General features: G+C 36.6%; 1 protein-coding gene across 4 annotated transcripts; it reads left to right on the top strand.

The window, feature by feature from the left end:
- Nucleotides 1–584: 584 nt before the first annotated feature.
- Nucleotides 585–18854, top strand: LOC102696228 (WT1 transcription factor). Of its 4 annotated transcripts, none has more exons than XM_006642518.3 (9): nt 585–1435; nt 5883–6005; nt 7449–7551; nt 10263–10343; nt 13396–13495; nt 14809–14959; nt 16168–16257; nt 17063–17146; nt 17707–18854. In XM_006642518.3, the coding sequence occupies exons 1-9, from the start codon at nt 1042–1044 to the stop codon at nt 17826–17828; spliced, it is 1248 nt and encodes a 415-aa protein (XP_006642581.1). In that variant the 5' UTR covers nt 585–1041; the 3' UTR covers nt 17829–18854. The 4 variants fall into 4 exon arrangements, with proteins under 4 accessions (XP_006642581.1, XP_006642580.1, XP_015193975.1 ...); XM_006642517.3 differs by having other exon boundaries at nt 17063–17155; XM_015338489.2 differs by lacking the exon at nt 10263–10343.
- Nucleotides 18855–20506: the final 1652 nt, after the last annotated feature.

Raw genomic sequence — 20506 nt, 5'->3', positions numbered from 1 at the left:
GCTTGAAACAAATACAATACTTGCAACACTCTAGCTGTCTAGGTTCTCTAGCGAATTATAAAAATGTAGTGATTTTTGGTTATTTTCCAGTTTCGTTTTACATCTGTATTTTGCCTGAATGATAAATGGCAGCATATTAAACGAAAACACAAATAGCAGATTTCCTGTGTATTTATAGAATAAACAGCACAGACTTCCAAAAAACCAAACCTAAAAAAAAAATCAGCACTCACAAGTGCATTCGCCAAGCCAAGAAATAAATATTATGCGATGTACTTACAAGCCACAGTCTCCTTTTGCACAGTCAGTTTAAAAGTAGGTTTTAGTTGTGCTAGGAGTAAGTGAAAAGATGTAACTGCTGGGGATGAATTATTATTGCCCCTCCAGCTCCCCACACCCCCCCCCGCCCCCCCCACACACACACATACTCACACACACACACTTGCAAGCGCTTTGTGTAGCACGGGCAGGAGATAGTGAAAGCTGTGGTAAGGTTAGTCAGTGAATGGCTCATCCTGGTTGCTCATTGGCCCTGACTCCTCCTACCCCAGAGTAATGCTGTATTTGAGCTTTCGGAACTCCAAAGCAAATAGACACACAGCACCAGAGCCCTGGGCAGCTCCTCTACTCCCCTTACTCCCCAGTTTGGTCCCCTGCCTTGGCAGCCTCGAGCACACACCAGCCACTGCTCACCCATTTGGATCAGCAAGGATTTCAGCGCTCAAGAGCTCCTCCAACCTGTATGGACTATTAGATTAGTGGACAGCGGTTTTCTCATTTTCTTTTTTTGGGGGGGGGGGGTCTGAAGAGAAAGACCTGAATTGAGAGCGTTTCTGCACCGCAGAGTCATGAATCCCTGGAACAGCGACTTAACCCTTTCCTGAATCTTATTCTACGGAGTGAGGAGGCTTTCCCGAGAAGTAAATATATTTGTACGTGCAAATATATACTGTAGACTTCGCACCCTCACCTCCCTGCTTTCTTCGCTTCGTGAACCCAAGTGCGCAGCAGCAGAAATTAGCTCCCAGGTGGTGGGTGCAGATGGGTTCGGACGTTCGAGATCTCAATGCTTTGCTCCCGGCAGTGTCTTCCCTGCCAGCGGGGAATGGGAACTGTGCCTTGCCAGTCAGCAGTGCTCCTCAGTGGGGGCCGGTTCTGGACTTTCATACTGGGACGCCCTACAGCTCCCTCGCCCCTCATTCCTTCATCAAGCAGGAGCCCAACTGGAACTCCGCTGACCCACACGACGACCACTGTGGCCTCAGTGCCTTCACGGTTCACTTTTCTGGTCAGTTCACGGGGACAGGAGCCTGTAGGTATGGGGCTTTTGGGGCCCCAACACCCAGCCAGCCCCCTCCCAATCAAGCCCGGATGTTCACAAATGGACCTTACCTGCCCAATTGTATGGAGACCCAGCCAGCCGCCAGAAACCAGGGTAAGATATCTTGTGTCAGTCCTGCTGAGCATTCTGGAACCTGTCACTGCTTCTCAGTGGACATTCTGACAGATGCAATTTCTGTATTAATTTTCCCTCAAAACACTATTATGAAATAAGATTGAGCACTATGTATTCATTTAATGAGACATTTGATTTTTGAATGAAGTCTGGAAACACTCACTGTCTTAATTTAAGTAAAAGTTGAGCGCATTCTTCAAGTACAGTTTTGTTTTCTTTCTTTATTTGACATTTTCATTCAGAATTTTTTTTTTTCCCTGGCACTCACTTTTGATGAAAAACATCAAAGGCATTTTTTAATTGTTAAATTAAACCAAAAATGTTTTAATACCAATAGGGCTTCAGATTTAACATTCCAAGCATCCGATCTGAGGTTTAAACATGATCAAAATCGTCTACACATTTAGCATTTCCTTTTTCTGGTGACATGAAGAGAATATATATGTTATTGACATACCTTGCAGATTTACTTGGCTGTTTTAAAAATGATAAATAAATATGTTTGCACTATGGTGGCTTCAGTTCTGAAGCTTATATAGGAATCGTAATAATTCTAATAATAAAGGAGTATGCTGGAACCATAAGTGCTTTGCTAGCCAGAAAATAATCTGAAGGAAAGATGTTATGCACTTTCAAACATTACTTCATAGAGATATCAAATGTAGAATATAATACAATTACTTATTTTTTAATAATAGATCTTTTAAGTAGAATTCTAAATATTAAAAAGACAGTTTAATATGATTTCTAACCTAATAAAAAGCATTTACTTAAATGGAATGAATTTTTAAATATTTGCTTGCTGATGCTATAAAACAGAATGTCTGGTGTGTAACATTTATCTGAATTGCATAGCTTGCAAAAATATGTGACACAGCACAATGATACACAATGATAATTCATGTATTAGGAACTATTGTACTGTTGAACTATTGTAGTTTAATCTTAGAAATAAAAGGTTACAGTAAGATACAGTTCTAAGTATTCCAACATACAAGTAACCAGAAACATAATCATTTATTTTACATTAATTTTACAGGTGTTGTTGATAATGTAATAAAGGATTAAACATTTCTTGACTAATCTGGCAGTCTTTATAGTACCTTAAATCCATGTGCAAAAAAGTATTAATTTAATGACTTTAGGAATATTATGCACTGTAAGATACTTTATAATATTAGTACGTCATTTTCAAACCATTCAACTATATGACAAAAAAAGTTATACTGAACTATGCTCAGATTTTATAATTAAAACATAAGTCTGTTGCTGTTCATTAAAAATAGAATTCTGAAAAACTACATTTGACACAAAAGTAAATTTCCTTAAAATTACAATATTTAAAAATACCTTTTTGGAGCAAATACTTGAAATGTAAAGTTTTGGTTAATAGATTACATTGGCGGTGTTAGCACTGTGGTAGGGTAATAAAACACAAGAAACATTTTTAACTTTTCTGACATTTTCATATTTCATCTTTTTTCCCATTTTGAACACGTTTATCATTATGTGTGAGCCATCATTTTTAAAAACAGCACTCTGGTTTGACTATTTTCTACATGCGATAAGTGATAAGGGTCAAAGTTTTTTTCTCTCAAAGCTGTACAGTTTTGCATATCCTTAAATGCTGCATCTGTGCATAAATGATAATGAAAGGCTCAAAAAATGTTTCTTTTGAGCTACCGTCAAGGTTGGATTTAGCATTAAAAACTCTTTCAGAGCGTGGGAATGATTTTACCTTGGCTTATAGACTGGTTTTGGCAGTGTTGGAAAATAAAACTGTCGAAATGTTGCCCATTTCTTTTTCATCTCCCACTCATCTGGGTTTTCCCAATAACTGGATTCTTTCTGAAGATCACAGTGTGCAGCAGATAGACAAATTTCAATTATTTTCAGCACATTTTAATCAAGCCCAACTTTGATAAAGTCCTAATTAAAGAAACCTTGCTATCAAAAGCTTTGCTCTGTGCTCCAGACTCCTTATCACATTCCTTAGGTTTGGACCAGGCAAACACCGGAAAACATGGCCAAAAATCATTCCGCTTGGTGCATTGTTTTGAAGGTCATGAAAAGTCTGTACCAAGCCAGTCAAAAAAGAATGTTGTGCAAATGAAAAAAATAAATCAAAAGACAACTACTATTTCCTGAGTAGCTGAGCTGGTAAGAGCAGGCAGATCAGACTATGAAAATTACAAGGGAAATGTTGAGATGATCCAGAAAGTCCTTAAAAAATGTACTCCTCCCAAATTTGAAAGCCACATTAAAAATATATCCTATTGTGACACTTCCAAAGATTTAGATTATGGTAAGCATTGGGAGAAAAGTATAATAATTATCAGAATATAGAAATAATTCACAGTGTGAATGTATGTATACAGTATATGATGTTATCTTGGTTGTTTAATTTTGCAAAGCAAAGCCCAGAAGATGGGATGAGGTCTCTATGCCTACTGTATCCTTACAGTTCAATTCATAGCTTGTTTCCCAGTACTGTAAACATGTATTTAATTGTCAAACGGCTGAAGTTACAAACATATTGACATATTGCATATTGGTTCATATGACAATATCTTCTTGATACAGCAATCATATGTAACGCTATACTACATTTTTTCAAAAGCAGACAGTACCCTTTATATCTACATATTTCACATATGAATGACTGTGTGTTCTTATTCAAATTTGTAAAGCATTTGATCAGCTCACTTTTGCTAAAAGTCCTTCTTACATGTAGACTCCTAAAATCCTTGACATTTGATTTGCCTAAAATGCAACGATAAGTCCTCAAATGCAACGATAGAGCGATGTTAGAGAATTATTGCAGTATATAAAGATAAAATTCCAGTTTACTAAATAAAAAAGGACCTGAAACTTAATGATACACTGAAGAGCTAACAGATAATTAAGAGAATTAAGGAAAACTAAGAGAATTTAAGGAAACTGTTAAGACACTAAGTAGAATAGTATATGTTTTAGGGAAATTTATGATTCTTAAAAACTTATTTTTACATTTGTTTAGTAATTGCAGTGCTTTTGATTACCAAGAGACATTAATATGGGAGCAAACATTCAATAATCTCTGGATTTTTTTCATGGAATAAAAATATTGATTCTAAGAATATTATTGTGATTTGAGATATAGTCGAGCCCTTAAAAAGAAAAAAAAAGTCATTTGGTCTGTCACGTAATTGTAATATCAAGAAAGTCAGAAATATAATAAATGTGATTTACAGATACAATAAGAAATGCAAAATAAATTTTGGCCAGATAATTGGTTTTACAGAAACCTACTGAATTAGCTCATTTCCATTGATAAAGATCAAGGATTCATGAGTCAAGAACCCATATAAGAAAATATGACCTTTTAATTAGTTTTGTGCCTAAGCTGTTGTGAAAGTGGTCTGGTGTAATTAATGAAGCTGGTGTTGAAATGGCTGATTTACGATGCAGAGTCAGTGTGGGGTCAGGAAAAGACATGATTCACTCCAATTCGGTGGCACCTCTCCTCTTTTCCAAAACTTGTTTGTTTTCACCAAAGTAATTTTCACTCTCCAGTGGGAGGTGATGTTTGTGCTTGAACAGCAATGCAGACTCTTTACATCTCAGTTATTAATAAAATCAGATGACCAGATGGAATCTGTAAAACGGCAGAATTGCATGTTTTACTTTAGAGTGAAACTCTTAGAGGCTACTTGATTTAAAAGGTGTGCCCAACATTTTTTATTTTCTAATAACTTCTCTTTTTTTAAAAACAAGTCATTGAAAATATAAAAAATGTTGCATTGAAGTAGATTTTTACAGCTCCAAAAAAATTGTCTTTGAAAAAGGGTGGACCTAACACAGTGATTATAAACGTTGCTTTTTAAAACAGGATTTTGGTCCTTTTTCATTTGTTTGATATAACTATATGTACTGAAAAGTAAAAAGAAGTAAAAAGTTCCATGTTTAACTAAAATGCTATTTGAATGTGGGTGCAAGTGCCTCTACTGTCTATACAGGCTGCTTTAATCAAATAGTAGGATTGACAATTGTTTAATATTTATGTGTGTTTGTATGTGAGATTTTTACAATGAAAATAGAGGTTTAGAAAGAAATGATCTAGTTTGCTGTAGGCAATGATCAAAATAATTATGGAAAAAACATTTCATAATTTATAATGTACTCAGATTTGTAAAGATTTGGCTTTTTTCTGTTCTATCCATTTACTGTACTGTACAATATGTAGATTTTTGAGAAGTTTATTTTTATACCTTTCATTTCAAGATAAGTATACACCTAAAAAATCAATCCCAAGATGTACTTTTATTCAGTCGTGATGTGCAGAATGTGAATTCATAAAAATTCTATTCTCAGCAAACTTGATCACTGAAACTGCACTGGCTGATGATAAGGATGTTTTTTGAATCACTCCACTGTCTCTTAACAGGTTACAGCACGGTGGCTTTTGATGGAGCTACAAATTACGGTCACACTCCTTCTCATCACACATCTCAGTTCTCCAACCACTCTTTTAAGCACGAAGACCCCATCAGTCAACAGACCAACATAGGTAACAGTCAAAATGTTCCGTCGATCTCTACGATAGCTTTGTAGTGCTCAGGCTGAGCTCAGAACAATTAGTTATATTATCCTGAGAACACTTAAAAATAACAATTATCTCTTTGCATCAGTCATGGAGTAAAAAATCATATTTGCATGATTAGTTTACAGGTATTCCAGGGTATGTTTATAGATTGCTTTGCGTTTCAGCATGTCAGTCTGTTTCTGCAATGCGTCTGATTAATAGATTATATTTTACACTCTTGACTCTCTGGTAAAGAGAGGTTTTTCTCTTTCAGAATGGCATACTGATCCTTTTGTCAATTATGAGTGCATTGATTCCAATCAGAAATAGATTTTATTTGTTTTATATAGTTTCATCTCATAAACAGATGCATACCTGAGTTTGACTTGCTTAAAGTGGTCACACTTTTTCATGTTTCTCAGCCTTAGTCAGTTATAGATTAAGGCTAACTTGGAATAAATAAGACTTTATAGATGCAGACGCGAAGCTACATTATGGGTGTGTTTCAAGTGTCACAGTCTGCCTTGCTGTAAATTCTAAAAACATGAAGCGTGTTCTCCTTCTTCTGGATCTATCAGTGTGGGGAAACCACCATTCACTTTAGGTTTTAGGAATGTTTAGAATCACCCAGGGACCAATTCACAGGAAAAGAAAAGCAAGGAACCTTCATTTGCACTTCGAATGAGAACCAAATGGATTATTTTACCACTTCAAAGAGAGCTCGATTGTTTTCATAGGTTGTTTCATAGTACATGGGATTTTGTTTGCTTTTAATAACTACTTTTCCTTTTGTTGTTTTTAAAACATTTTTTTTCTGAAATGTCAAAAGTAAAAGTCATAATCTTTGCAAGTTAAGGCATTTGAAAGACTATGTTAAAATGGCTCAGAAAAAAACACTCCAGTGTACGTAAATGTTAAAGTAATCCTCATTTTTGTTAGTACATATAATACGTTATCAGTTGTCTTTGTACTTACAAATATGCTATTCTAGAACCTATGCAGAGGCTATTTATGAATATTAAAATATGTAAAATACCATCACAGGTAATATATAATGTATACATTCAGATAGAAACTATGAAAACATTATATGGTCATCATTTAAACCCTAAAAAGAAACATAATGAATGTCTTTTGCTTTGCTGTTGACCACTTATTCCTCACTTATTTATTTCCTGAAGGTATTGCTTCCTATTTTCTTGTTGCAATTGGAAAGGAATTTGTGATTTGTTACTTGGGAGGATGACATTTATAGGAGGTGCTCCTCAAATGAATGATTGAACTTTCATATTAATCAAACCTGCGGCCGCTTCCCCCCAGAAGGTGGGTCGTGAGTGGTGTGAGTGCGGTGCGAATTTTAGCTGGAGGAAGGGGGTACCTGAGGAGATTGTGGGGGTGAGGCGGCTAACTGGGGTGTTGTTTGTGTAGGAGAGCAGCAATACCCCGTCCCTCCTCCGGTGTACAGCTGCCACACGCCCACGGACAGCTGTGCAGGAAGCCAGGCTCTACTCCTCAGAAACCCGTACAACAGGTAACTTTTTTTTTTACAGCTATCAGCGACCCCACCGACTGCTGCTGCCCCGACAGGCACACCTTTCAAATTTCCTTCGGACATGCCCAGCAAGTCTGTTCCACCAGGTTTGTTTGATGGGTTCTAGATTTCAGAACCTCAATCAGACACAGCAGCCAAAGTCGACAAAGTTTGACAGAGAGGTTTGCTCTGCCTGTGTCTCGATTCACACGGTGACACAGTCATGACAACAGTGGTAAAAGGCAGCACTAATTTCTGGATGATGGATTGAATTTGCCTCAACTACTGTTCTGTATTTTTGTTTTCTGCATGCACCCGTGCCGCTGAAAGTACTTGCTTTCAGGATGTATACAGCTTAGATTTCGGAAATTTATGGTAATTTCAGGGTGAAGTTTAATTTCAGGTCCATCTTATCTTCACCTTGCATTCAGTACTGCGGAAACTGTCAAAGAAAGAATGTCTTTCTGTGAGGTTTTTCTGATATCTCTCAGTTTGTGCTGCTAGGTGACCTGAAAACACACACAAAAAAACAAACTGCGTGAAATCGAACTCACCAGCTCATTACACAACCATGACACCAATGCTCATTAATTAATTTAAAGGTTTTGATGGAATTTCCAGCAACCATGTTGCCATTGAATTCTGTGTGACGTCGAGGAAAGAGGGAGTGAGGTAAGTAGGAAGGAAGGGGGTTTATTTCAGACAGTCTGTGTGCAGAATTACAAGTGTAAGACCTTCACTTTAGACTGCTAGAAAAATAAAAGCATTTATCAACTTTTACATAACAAAACGGATGAAGCGTTTGCTAACTCCTACACATTCTGGGGCTGTGTCACTTCCCAAAATAAAAAAAGGTTTCTTTTATATTACCTCAAAAATAACAAAACAGAAACTTTTTTTTAAACTGGAGGGAAATCTTTATTTTAAGTATAATAATATGTGTATTTGTACTGGGTATTTTCTTAAGCGTCAATAAAAGTATAAACATACTTTCACAATGACAGTGAAAGTAATGGCCATTTCATTGTCTATGAATAAAAAAGTAATGGAATTGAACTATATAGGAATACTATTCTTAGTTACACAGTATCATATCCTGTAAGTGTTAAACCTGTACCTGAAGCTTGAATGGCATAAATTTAAAGAGGAAAAGGAATAATCCTCCACAATATAGCTATGTCTGCTCAAAGGTCAAGAGCTGTAAGCAGCACACAGCAGGCCAAAATAAACTCCAAATGATCTACTGCTGATTTCCTTTTGAATTCCTTATCCCGATGACTGTCTAGATGTCCTTAAAATGGAAAAGTCGTTACTCTATATAGTGCTTTAATAAGTGCTTTGTTATTTATATGTAAAGATGCCAAACTCAGTACTTAGAACACATTCTTTGAATGCCAACAACTTGTTGTTTTCAGCAAGAGAACATAAAGATTCCAAAATAACAAAATTCTATTGATAAGACTGCTTGAGTCATCCACCTTCTCCCATAGAAAAAAAACAGTTTTTTTCCCTCAAGTTCTGCTTCTCTCGCCTCGTAAACAACAGCTCGGTTCTCTTAGCTTCATTTTTTTTAAGCCTGAAGTTTTTTTGGGGGGGTGTCATGTTTTTAGTTTGACCTCCTCTCCCACCCCCTCTCCTTTTCTGGTCTCGCCTTACATTCGAACAGGTAAAAGTGACGGAGAGAGGTAACCAAACAAACAGAGTGAATAAATGGATTGTTTGATGAAAAGGCAACGGAGAACAAAAACCAGCCGAGATCGTGGAGGAGGCCCCACATTTATAAATGAAGTGTCAAAATGAGAAGAAAGTTGAGAAAATCTCCTGCCATAAACAGTATAACGCTGGCACTTCTAATAAAAATCGGGCAACTGCAGGAATTAATTACTGCAGCATTACAGGAAGAATTTGTGGAATTGCTCAGTGCAGTGGCACCGACCAGCACGAACAGCTATTGCAGAAAACGGCAGGAGAGGGTAATAGTTTCTGAGCAGATATGCTGGATATTGCAGAGACATAATAGCACTGGAGACAATATAATGGATAATAGTGTCCATTACTTCTGACAAATGGGTATGTGCATATCTGAGGCATATTTGAAGGTATTAATCCTAAAACAAACACATTAAAACTGTTTCTTCACAGGATCATATTTGAATAAAGGATTCTACTTTGTAACTGGTCTTTGAAAGTTTCTGTCAATGAAATACGGGCAACATTATTATTTCTTTCTGTAGTGTTTTGCGATACACTTGATGTATCTGTGCCCAACCAAACAATTTCATTTCTTATGCTGTGTTAATTTTTATAGGTTGTGATAGCTTCACTGTAGGGAATATTTTTGTCAGATTACCTGACAGTCCTGTAGCTGGGTAAACACCACATGCCAAGTTAACTGATGGTCCTGGTGTTAGAGTTTTAATAATAGATAGGTATTTCAGTTCGAAGACTGGAAGGATTAGAATAATTTATCATTTCCCAGCAAGATTTTTCTCTTTGTCTGGCACATTCATTACTTGTTACCCAGGATGTATCCCTTTCATAAGCTATTTTTCAGTCTTAACATGACTTTTGTCTGATTCTCCTGTGGTGCCAATTTATGCTCAAATTTTTGTTGACTTTTTTTTCTTCCGCTGGTAACCCCCTCTGTCCTTTGTTTTGAATTCTTCAAAGGAAATTTAGTTTGTTTTTATTATTTTTTCCCCCCCTGGCAGTGATAATTTATACCAAATGACCTCACAGCTTGAATGCATGGCATGGAACCCTGTGAGCACATTGGCACCAACAATTAAGAGGTAAGCAAAAAGCAAAATGTGAAAATTGTCATAAATTAGGATTATAAATTACTCAGCTGTTGAAATCCAAGCCTTCTAATTTCAGTCCAATATCATAAATTGTCTGCTTTAGAATGCATTAAATGACTATAGGCATTTTTTTTCAAATTATTTACTTCTTTGTAATTTTATTATATAAAAGAGATCAATCCAGGTTTTGAAAAATGTGATGTTTTGGCAAAATGGAAACTGAGGATGGCAGAAAAAGGTGACAAATGAGTATGTGGGCAATTTGAAAAGAACGAGACTCTGAAAATACAAACTAAGACAACAGTATCTGTCACAATTACAGCTAGTTGCCAGAAAAATGAAGCAATTGCAGCATATTACAACTGCTTATACTGCAATAGAGAATTTTAAAGCTTTGTCCTAGTGGATATACATGTATGGGAAAAATAGTCTTGGTTGCCAGATTAATTAGGATCCATATTAACTCTTCTGTTTAAACAGGCAGCCCTGACCATATTGTCAACCACATTGTAGGGCTGCTTGTAATCAATACAGAAAAACACCCCCTCTAAACTGCAAAGTTACATGTTGAAGGTTACACCTTCTCTCTTAAATCATATGAAATTCAGTCGACCCACAGGAAGTTGTGCTTTTCTTAAAAAGGAGGAGCTGTCCATAAATATTCACATCCTTTGGTGCAGTCATCCTTCACTCAGTGACCCCTCCAAAAGAAACTTTGTTCGTTGCTTCTGTTAGTAATACTAGTTGTTCTGTGGTTTGTTACTAATCGGTCTTGTGTCACAAAACTGTTGGCATTATCTTACCCAATCCATCACGCGTTTCTTTGACCACAGGCATGGCAAAGCTATCAGTGCCTGTAATCTTGAATGTTTTCCATAGCTTTAAGATATGTGACACTGTGGACCTTGATTTCTTGTCTGGCTATCCGGACCTGATGAATGTAATTCTTTGGGGATTCTGCACTACATAACTGTTGACATCTCATGATAGGTTGTCTATATTCTTTTCAAGGGTTATCATCTGAAATGCCTCTCTTGTATTTCTACTCTGTTTGCATTAGCATTTTCCTAGAGCACAGCTCCAGCTCTGTGAATTGGCTTCAGGCTTTGTACACTAAAAGAGTCAGTGTGTGCAATTAGACACTGTTTTGTCTGTCTTGAGGAATATATCCTGTGCAGCAGAGCGGCAGATCAGCCTTGACCGTGGTCCAAGATATAATAGCAAGGAAGAGGTCATCCCCAGGGAATTGTCAAACGGATCAGGACACAATGGAATGGCTAAACACACGCTACACAGACTTGCATGTTATCAAACTGTCCAAACGGCTCTCAGCAGTTAGGTTTGCAAAGTATTTGACCTACTGACACCCAAAAGTATAGAAGAGAAATGGCAAAATGAGTAATCTGTAGTTAAATCAAGAAAATTTTGGGTTAGCCAAGCTGTTAACTCTGTGGAAAATCAGTCCTAGACATGGTCTCATCTCTGGGGATGAAAGCCAAAGAATTTATGTGTCTTCTCCAGATAATAAATGCTGCAGTTCCCAATATCTTAAGTTGCATTTGACATGAACCTGAGGTGTTTATCTCTGAAAGGAATGAATGAAGGATCTGTGTGCACATTTTTTTTCACAATTTTGATTGTTGCTGTAAAGGAGGTTTCCCAGAGCAGCTGTATGTGAAGGTTAATGTTTGAAAAATATCAATGTTTAAAAAACTTTGAATGCTCCTGTGCATATATATATATATTGATTCATAATAAGTACATATTCAGTATAACAACAGTAATCCTTTTCTTCTGTAACCATAATGTTATTAATGAGGCCCTCAGAAGAAGTTTAGGAAAAAAGTTGGATGATGTGGGGAAAAATAGGAATTGTGGATTGGATGAGTGTGTAATCTAATTCTTGCCCTCTTTTACTAAGTATGTGTTAGAATCCTTCCTCTTGCCATTGCTGGCTCTCTCTTAACTAGCACCATGTGAGTCATTCACTGATGATAAGTAGATGCTCTATAAGCAACATGGTTACTGCCGTGTGTATGTGAAAGAGAAAAATAACACGCTTAGCAACTGTGTCAATCTGAGGTCAAATTGGAGGCCCTCTCTGTCATGTCATGGGTATAAATTTTGGTTTGATATGAAATTCCCATCTGTCTTTTTTGGAGCTCCATCTCTGATTGGTACGGAGAATTTATTGCTGCAGAGAACAAAGAGCAATTTCCACAAAGCTGAAGAACTGTTGTAGAATAGAATCTGCAGAATTGTAGCAGTCAATGACTTGGACTGCATCTGTAAGTGCAATTCATAGCTCTGGCAGAGTTCCTACAAAACGTGTCCGGATTTGAAGTACAGTAGTTGCTGTGTGTGTTGTAGGGGGTGTGACATTTCCCTAGTGTAGCCCAATATGGTGAGGTCAAGTGTAAAAATGGAAAAATTATTATTTACATTGTGGGATATGTGCTACTCCTTCCCAATGCGTATTTCAACATAGCGTTTTACCACTGTTCTTTTTTTATTTAATGGGAGCTTAACCCCTACTGTTTTACAAGCAAATGTTTTTCCCTTGTCCTGTGACTGGCAAGGAAGAGTCCCCTCAGATTGTATAACCTCGTTACATTTCAGGCCCTCCACATGTTGGTTCATGAGGTCCTTCTAACAAAAAAAAAACATGTGAGCAAGATCAGAACAATACAGGGATACCTGTAGTTCTCCGCCCAGGTCACATTTACTCGAAATGGAGCAGAAGACTGCATTTGTGAGGTCAGGACACTGTAGCCATATGACAGACTACAACCGTTAAGAGTAACACAGGAGGTGAAAAGGGGGTTGTAAAAGGTAATATTTAATTAGTGTTGAAGAGTCATGATGCATCTAAAAAATGCCTCTTTCTAGAGGACGAAATGAAGAACAATCAGATATTAATTAACCGCACGGGTTTTGTGTGTGTGTTGTTGGGCTACTAGAGGGAAGTGGATTGCCTGAAACAATAAGCTGGTCACAAATAATAAATAAATAGTTGCTTATTTTTTACCTTTTTTTTTTCCAGCCACACAACCGGCTATGAAAGTGACCATAACACACCCATGGTTTACAGCTGCAGCACCCAGTACAGAATCCACACACATGGAGTATTCAGAGGCATCCAGGTTAGTAGCGCTGCCAAGTGTTCAAGAGTTCAAGTAAAGGTTACAGACTTGCTTCCAAAGGCAATTCCATCTATTTTGTTAATACAAGAAGAAACAGCCAGAAGTTTGTTTTGTGTTGTGGTTCCAAGGTCAGGACAAAGAGTACACAGAACTCAAGTGCCAATGGAAGTATATACATTTATTACAGTGCTTTGAGCATTCAATGCTTGTTTCCCATACTATTAGTATTTTTTAGGGTAAGGAAGAAATATGACTCAAAGTAAAAGTGATGCAATACGAATCATTAAATAACACTGCCAAAACAGTGGAGACATTTAAAAGGTATTTCAGTAAGAAAAAAGCAAAGAGGAATTGCTTTCAAGAGATCCATTAGCAATAAAGATAGGGTTTCCATTTTCTTGCCAGAATTAATAAATCAATAAGCCTTAATTAATGCCGTCAAGATTCTGAAAGCAGAGATTCTCCAGAAAGAGTGTCTGGAGATATTTTAAGTGAAAATATTCACTTTAGCCTTTGCTTTTCCTCAGTGCTTTGTTCAAGACTGAACCAGGCAGAAACAAAAAAAGTGCGTTTTAAAATATTTAAAACCTATAAACAGCATACCGAATACAGTATTATTTATTTGTCTGTAAAGGTATTTTGTTTAATCTAAAAAAAATTGGGACCTACACTTACTTTGCTGGTAAGATTCTCACTGGGATCCCCAGATAGACTGTGCTAGAAAGCCGTAAAACTTTTTTATCATTTACCTATCAATAACTTCTACAAGCAATAATTACACTGCTAAAGCATAAAAAACCCATTATGTAAAGCTGGTACTAATTAGAAGCAGATGGTGCTCAGTACAGGCTGAAATAAAAGAGCTGTGTCTTTAAAAGCCCTGAGAAGATTAGGCTTTGAGATATGGTCTGCCTAACGCGCATGAGTAACTGTTAACATTTAAATGAGTAGTCGCTGATATCCAGAAATTTAAGTGAGGTGTCATTCAGTTCAAGTTAGTAGATAATTCTACATTGCTACTTCCTTAAAATAAATAGATTTTTCAGAGTCCTATCAACAAGTGATCAGAAAACAATGAAATGTAATAACATGAGCAGGACGTACTCAGATTAGTTCATCTTAACCCTTGGATATGCTGAAAAGTTAAAAAGAATATTATTATTTCATATATTCGATTAACAATATATACATACCAGCTAGAGCAATGCAGATCTTAAATGGCTGCTTTTTAGCAATTGTATAATTGTGCTAGACTACATATTGTAAAAATGAAAACTTCTTTTCCTGGTCACAAATCCCAAATCCTCCTGCAGGATGTGAGAAGAGTGCCTGGTATTACTCCTGCCATCGTGAGGCCATCGTCGGAGACCAACGAGAAGCGGCCATTCATGTGTGCGTACCCCGGCTGCAACAAGAGATACTTCAAGCTCTCACACCTGCAGATGCACAGCAGGAAGCACACAGGTAACCGTGTGAAATCGAGTGTCTCTCTCTCCAGTGAACAGACACCCTCCCTTTGGCTCAGCCCCACTGAGCGCAGAGTATGCTGGATTCCAGGTTACAAATAAATAAAAAAATTAAGGCGGTTACTTACACTGGTAAACTCATCAACGATGATGCACATGAAGAGTGGTCAGACAGTGGATCATGTTCCTCTGATGGATTTTGTATGATTGCTGTGTCATGTCTCTGACTCACATTTCCATTATTCCCCATTTGAATGATGATTACCGGCACCGTCCCTGGATATTTCATTCTTCTTCATATTCTTTGTTAGCACATTTATTTCTCTGGCACAGCTGCAATTATAGATTGATATTTTATTTCTTTCTTTTTTTTTCTGTTCTTTGTGCTCTTTAAGTCTATCCTTTATTTGATTTAGTAAAATCATTTAGGAATAGTTGACTGAAAAAGGAATTCAAGCTTTCTCACTTAGAAAATATAAATTTAACAATGTTGTGCTCATGTTATCAGAAAATCTATCTTAAAATCCAAGTAATCAATAATAATATATTACAGATATTATAATAATATATTAGAGAATGAAATGGTCCTGTAGCCATTTACAGTATGACTCAGATGGTTTGAACTCTGAAGGGACAGAAATTGTTAGTTTGGATACATGTGCTCATTATTGGAATTCTCTGACATATCTCAATCCACGTTGTGGTTTCTAAACTATTTCACTACCCCCTCAATGGTCCCAGATGGAACAGATGTACGAGTGTTGGGAAGAATATCTTCATTTTACCAGTAAAATGAGAAAAAAAGTAAAATGATATAATTTACTGTATGCCGGTGGCATTCTCGGAAGATCATGAGGAAACATTTGAGAAATCACTGAATACAGATTGACATATGAAATAATTGCTGTGTCTAGCAGATTAACTTTGCTATCTTTTCTTTAGATTCTTAAGAAAATGATTTAATGTGAAAACGTGTAGATTGATAATACAAGGAGACTTGATACTCCCTGGTTAGACCATTTCTAGAAATACTGTAGTTTACAGTGATTAAAGAAACATAGAACTGCCGAGTTGGTAATTTTCCAATATCAAGATGAACACTCACAGAGGTATTTTAAATGATACAGTGAAAGACAATAGAGGGTGTCCGAGCAGGATTCTGTCTCCCTGCTGTAAGTTAACAGCTGAACTGCTGTTTCTTTGCAGGTGAAAAGCCCTACCAGTGTGACTTCACAGACTGCGGGAGGAGGTTCTCTCGGTCCGACCAGTTGAAGAGGCACCAGAGGCGACACACAGGTAAGGATGCTTGATCACACAGTGTCTCCGTCAGCTGCGGAAAAAGCATCACCTTACAGCTCGCTGTGGCCTTACCTCTGGTCTTTACTGAAGGTTCTACTCAGCACTAAAAAACTTCTTTGACACCAAAACAATAAATGTTTAGGCAATCTTCAGAGCAAGATCAAGCCTACATCTCCAGTTAATGTAACACGCAGAGCCAGTATCTGCTCCTGGTACAAACATTTTTGTGGCTTTTAGCAGATTAATTTCCAACTGGAAATGATCTAAAATCACAAACTGATTAATTATTCAGAATTGCTGAATAATTATGTCTTTTACAGAAATTAAAATTGTTAAGCTATTTGTGGGTAGGAGGTACGACAATAGATGTCATTGAAAAATAAGCAACATTCAACAACAATATTAATGATACTTTACAAATTAGCGAATGTCCTTGTTTCAGTCAGTTTTAGTTTCATATGTAGGACTGGATTGATCAAAGACTTTAAAAAGTCCTCACTATAGATCTCGTCATTGTACCATTCTTAACCCTAATAAAAAATACTGAAACATAAATTGAGTTACATAAATAAACAACATTATTGAAAACAGAAGACATTAAGAATAAAAAATAGGGACTGAGCATGGAGTAAAATCTTCTATTGGTTCTGATTTTATGCTGTGGGCCTTCAGGGCACCCAGCAGTCATGCTGAAGGCTGAAGAAGTGGTTAAGTGCAATTCTTCAGACCTCTGGGAAACCTGAATGGCTTGTCTGGCGAACCATATATTCCTGTCTTTACTCCCCCCTGTTTGTTCACATAGGAGTAAAACCTTTCCAGTGCGAAACCTGTCAGAGAAAGTTTTCACGGTCTGACCACCTTAAGACTCACACCAGGACTCATACAGGTAAAACAAGTGCGTAAACTTTTTTTTTCCACATTTATTCATTCTAATAAATACATTTATTAGATTTATTCCAATGATAGAATAAATTATTCTATTATTCTAGTATTCTTATTTTATTCTATAAATAATAGAATAAAATAAGAATAGTATGTATTCTAATAATATACATTTATGTACGCTGGTTTGAGGGCAGATGCCATATGAATTATACTCATGAATGTGTAATAATTCACATTGCTAATATCAGTGTATGTAGTACAACTAGAATTTGTGTCAAAGAAAGTCTTCAGCATATGCAAATCAGGGCCCTTAATGAATCTAAACTGATAAGCAGCACCATATTCTGTGGTGTGAACCAAGCTGCATTTTAGCATTTACATTGAGGCATGAATTGCGATCCAATTGAATAACAGCATTATATATAATATTATACGTCTGCAGCTTTTCATGGCTGGTAATATAATTGAATTCCAAGTCCAGACTGTAAATCGCTTAAAACTCCAGCCGAAAGTGACACCTTCAGGCTCTACGTTTAAACACCTGTTTTTGTCTCTCGACAGGTGAGAAGCCCTTCAACTGTCGATGGCCGAACTGTCAGAAAAAGTTTGCGAGGTCTGACGAGTTGGTCCGGCATCACAACATGCACCAGCGGAACTTGACCAAACTTCAGTTGGCGCTCTGAAGATGGCGACAGGCCGGAGAACTGCACAGGACAGCTGGGATGAATATGGAAACAAGGCTTTCAAACAGCGCTACATTGCCAGACCCTGTGAAGGATTTTAAGCCAGAGTATCTTGGCAGATATTCTTTCCATGTACAGGAAGGCCTGGGCTTCATGTACACAGACTTTTAATTAGTATCTACACTACTTCCTGATAAACCAATGGAAATGCATTCAATTTTTGTATGAGCATTGTCAGAAACACAAAAGGGAATATTCTGTTGTTGTAGTTGTTGAAATGTGATCTAGTATATCTGATCTTTATCTATTGTAATCAAGCTAAAACTAAGTTATTGAAAATGTTCAAATAAAATATTGCTTTTGGCTTAATTATTACATTAAGGGGAAGTATGTGAATTTGAAACCCATGAAACTACTTAAGGGACACCTTTCTGGAAATTCTGTTTATTATGCAGAACTATTCAAAGTGTGACTTCTCCAGTGGTCACGATGGATGACTCAATTCATAAAAAAAACTTTTTTTGCAGCACATATTACTGATGTAGTTGAGATTGCAAAGGTTGTATTATATGAGATTTTGATGAAGTTAATCTGTAGCATTTGGAATTTGTAAAATATATAAAAATGGTCACACTGGCTATGTGGCTAATTAGCTGTGATGTAAAAAAACAGAAGTGCTGGTCCACAGTTTCCATTTAACAAACTTTCAATGGAATAAGTGTAACTTAAATCTTTCAAGTTTCAAAAAGAACTGTAAAAAACCTTTGATAGCTTCAGGAATGATATTTTGTTTTCTTTTCTGTTTTTTATTATGTATTTACATCTTTTGTTTGGAATTATTGTGTATATATCTGATATTAACATATTGCTCTCATAAAAAGATGTTTATTAACTAAAGACTGTATGATAAGTAGATGTATCACAGTTTGAGTCGTTCCCTACCTAAATGTATTGGTAACACTAAAAATGTATCTTGCGTTTGTTATTTTTTCACCAGGCTTTGAATTAAAGAACACTTAAAGTGAACTGTTAGCTCCAGCAGCTGTGTTGGCTCAATCATGGTATCAAGTTTCTACAGCCCTTTCTAATAGGAACTGGACAAAGCTCTCAAAAGCCAGTGACCAGTGCTTAACCTGACCAGGTCCTGACCACAGTTAATTCACCTGACATTAATCACAGAAGAGCTAGAGAAAGGTTCATTCAGGTTAGCTTTCTAAATAAAACTGGATAATTGCATTATTTGCAACTATTTTATCTCTCTCTATATATCCTTCTGGAATTCTTGAGCAGCATACAAAACTGTAAACCAAAGAATTGAACATTCGCTCTTTGTCACCTAGACAAGTTCACAAGAAAATAAAAATACCTGTTTTCTTCTGCAAAATATTAAGTGTCTTACGGAAAAGTGTTTTACACCAGACAAAAACAATTTTATTTACATCTGATGCATTGTGTCTAGTAAAATGCAACCCTACTATATAATATATACACTTTTAAATACATGCTATATATTTATATAACATATGTATGCATGTAAATATATATTTAAATATAAGTGTATAATACGGACATTTTTAAATCTGGTAAGTCCTTTCTTCAGTGTTATGATCATAAAATATACCGTTTGTGTAATTAAGGGAAACTAACTACACATAAAAACCTATTTTTGTGGCACTGAGCTTTTTGACATCATTTTAATATGATGAATTTTTCAGATTTCAGAATGTTCAAATCCAAATGGGCAACTGTTTTAATTAAGTTTTAATTAAAAGTAAGTGATTGGCTATGGAGTCTCAAAAATGAGCAGAATCCAATTACCCCTTGTATTGTAAAAATAGCTGTGATATTTTGTTTTGCCTTTAAAAGAATGCCAATCGTTAAACTGCTTAATCTATGACAAATAGAAATGGAATTCTGAGACTTGTTCTTTTAACACTCCCAACTCTAAACATTAGTACTGTGTGAATGTGGTTACCTTTCCACCCAATTGCTCATGCGAAAAAGCCCGCTATATCTCGGAATGACAGCAGTTAATCTCTGTCCAAGATTTCAGTTACAGAGCACTGCTTCCATAGCTTTGAAGTGGGGGTACTGTTTTTCGTTTGGCTTTAACTAGAGACTCACACACTAACCTATATGTGCAAGATGCATATGTACAGTAGATATATACTCGGAACTCTTTTCAATTGATTCTGCATAGAGTATTTCAGACCTTTACAGTAAATAAGTGGTGAAAACATTCTTCAGTGGTCTTTCTGCCATGTCTTGCAGGAAGAGACACAGATACAAACACACTTATCAGTGCTGTGGTGTGCTACACAAATTCATTAGGACAATACATGATATGGTGCTGAAACAGAAGGTTAGTTTTCTCTGGCCACCTTCTGCTTCTGAACTTTGCAACTGATAAAAAAAAGAGCCTGGAGACTTCATTTATTTCTCCCGGCCATCTGCATCCAGTCAGGAGTCCTTGGTATTCGAAAAAGCTATTCATCAGAATCAGGACGATACAACTTTCCCCTCAAGAGGGAAAAAAGGAGACAAAAGCGAAGATGGTTAATAAACTTCATTCAGGGCCAAAGGCCAGCCCTGGTCTAAACAATTCACTGGTAAAGTAAAATACAGAAGCATTGAAGTTCTTCCTTTGTTTATTCAGTGGGTACCTTCTTCATCTTTGT

Source organism: Lepisosteus oculatus, chromosome 21, assembly GCF_040954835.1.
Source record: "Lepisosteus oculatus isolate fLepOcu1 chromosome 21, fLepOcu1.hap2, whole genome shotgun sequence".
Lineage (NCBI taxonomy): Eukaryota > Metazoa > Chordata > Actinopteri > Semionotiformes > Lepisosteidae > Lepisosteus > Lepisosteus oculatus.
The sequence above is the reverse complement of the archived record's forward strand: the minus strand, read 5'-3'. Positions and strand labels throughout refer to the sequence as shown.

What these genes read in the sequence shown, in the direction of transcription:
- LOC102696228 (XM_006642517.3), top strand. Translation starts at nt 1,042, where the DNA reads ATGGGTTCGGACGTTCGAGATCTCAATGCTTTGCTCCCGGCAGTGTCT. An exon ending in CTCAGAAACCCGTACAACAG is followed by an intron (nt 7,552 to 10,262) that starts GTAACTTTTTTT and finishes CCCCCCTGGCAG; the next exon opens with TGATAATTTATACCAAATGA. An exon ending in GACTCATACAGGTAAAACAA is followed by an intron (nt 17,156 to 17,706) that starts GTGCGTAAACTT and finishes GTCTCTCGACAG; the next exon opens with GTGAGAAGCCCTTCAACTGT.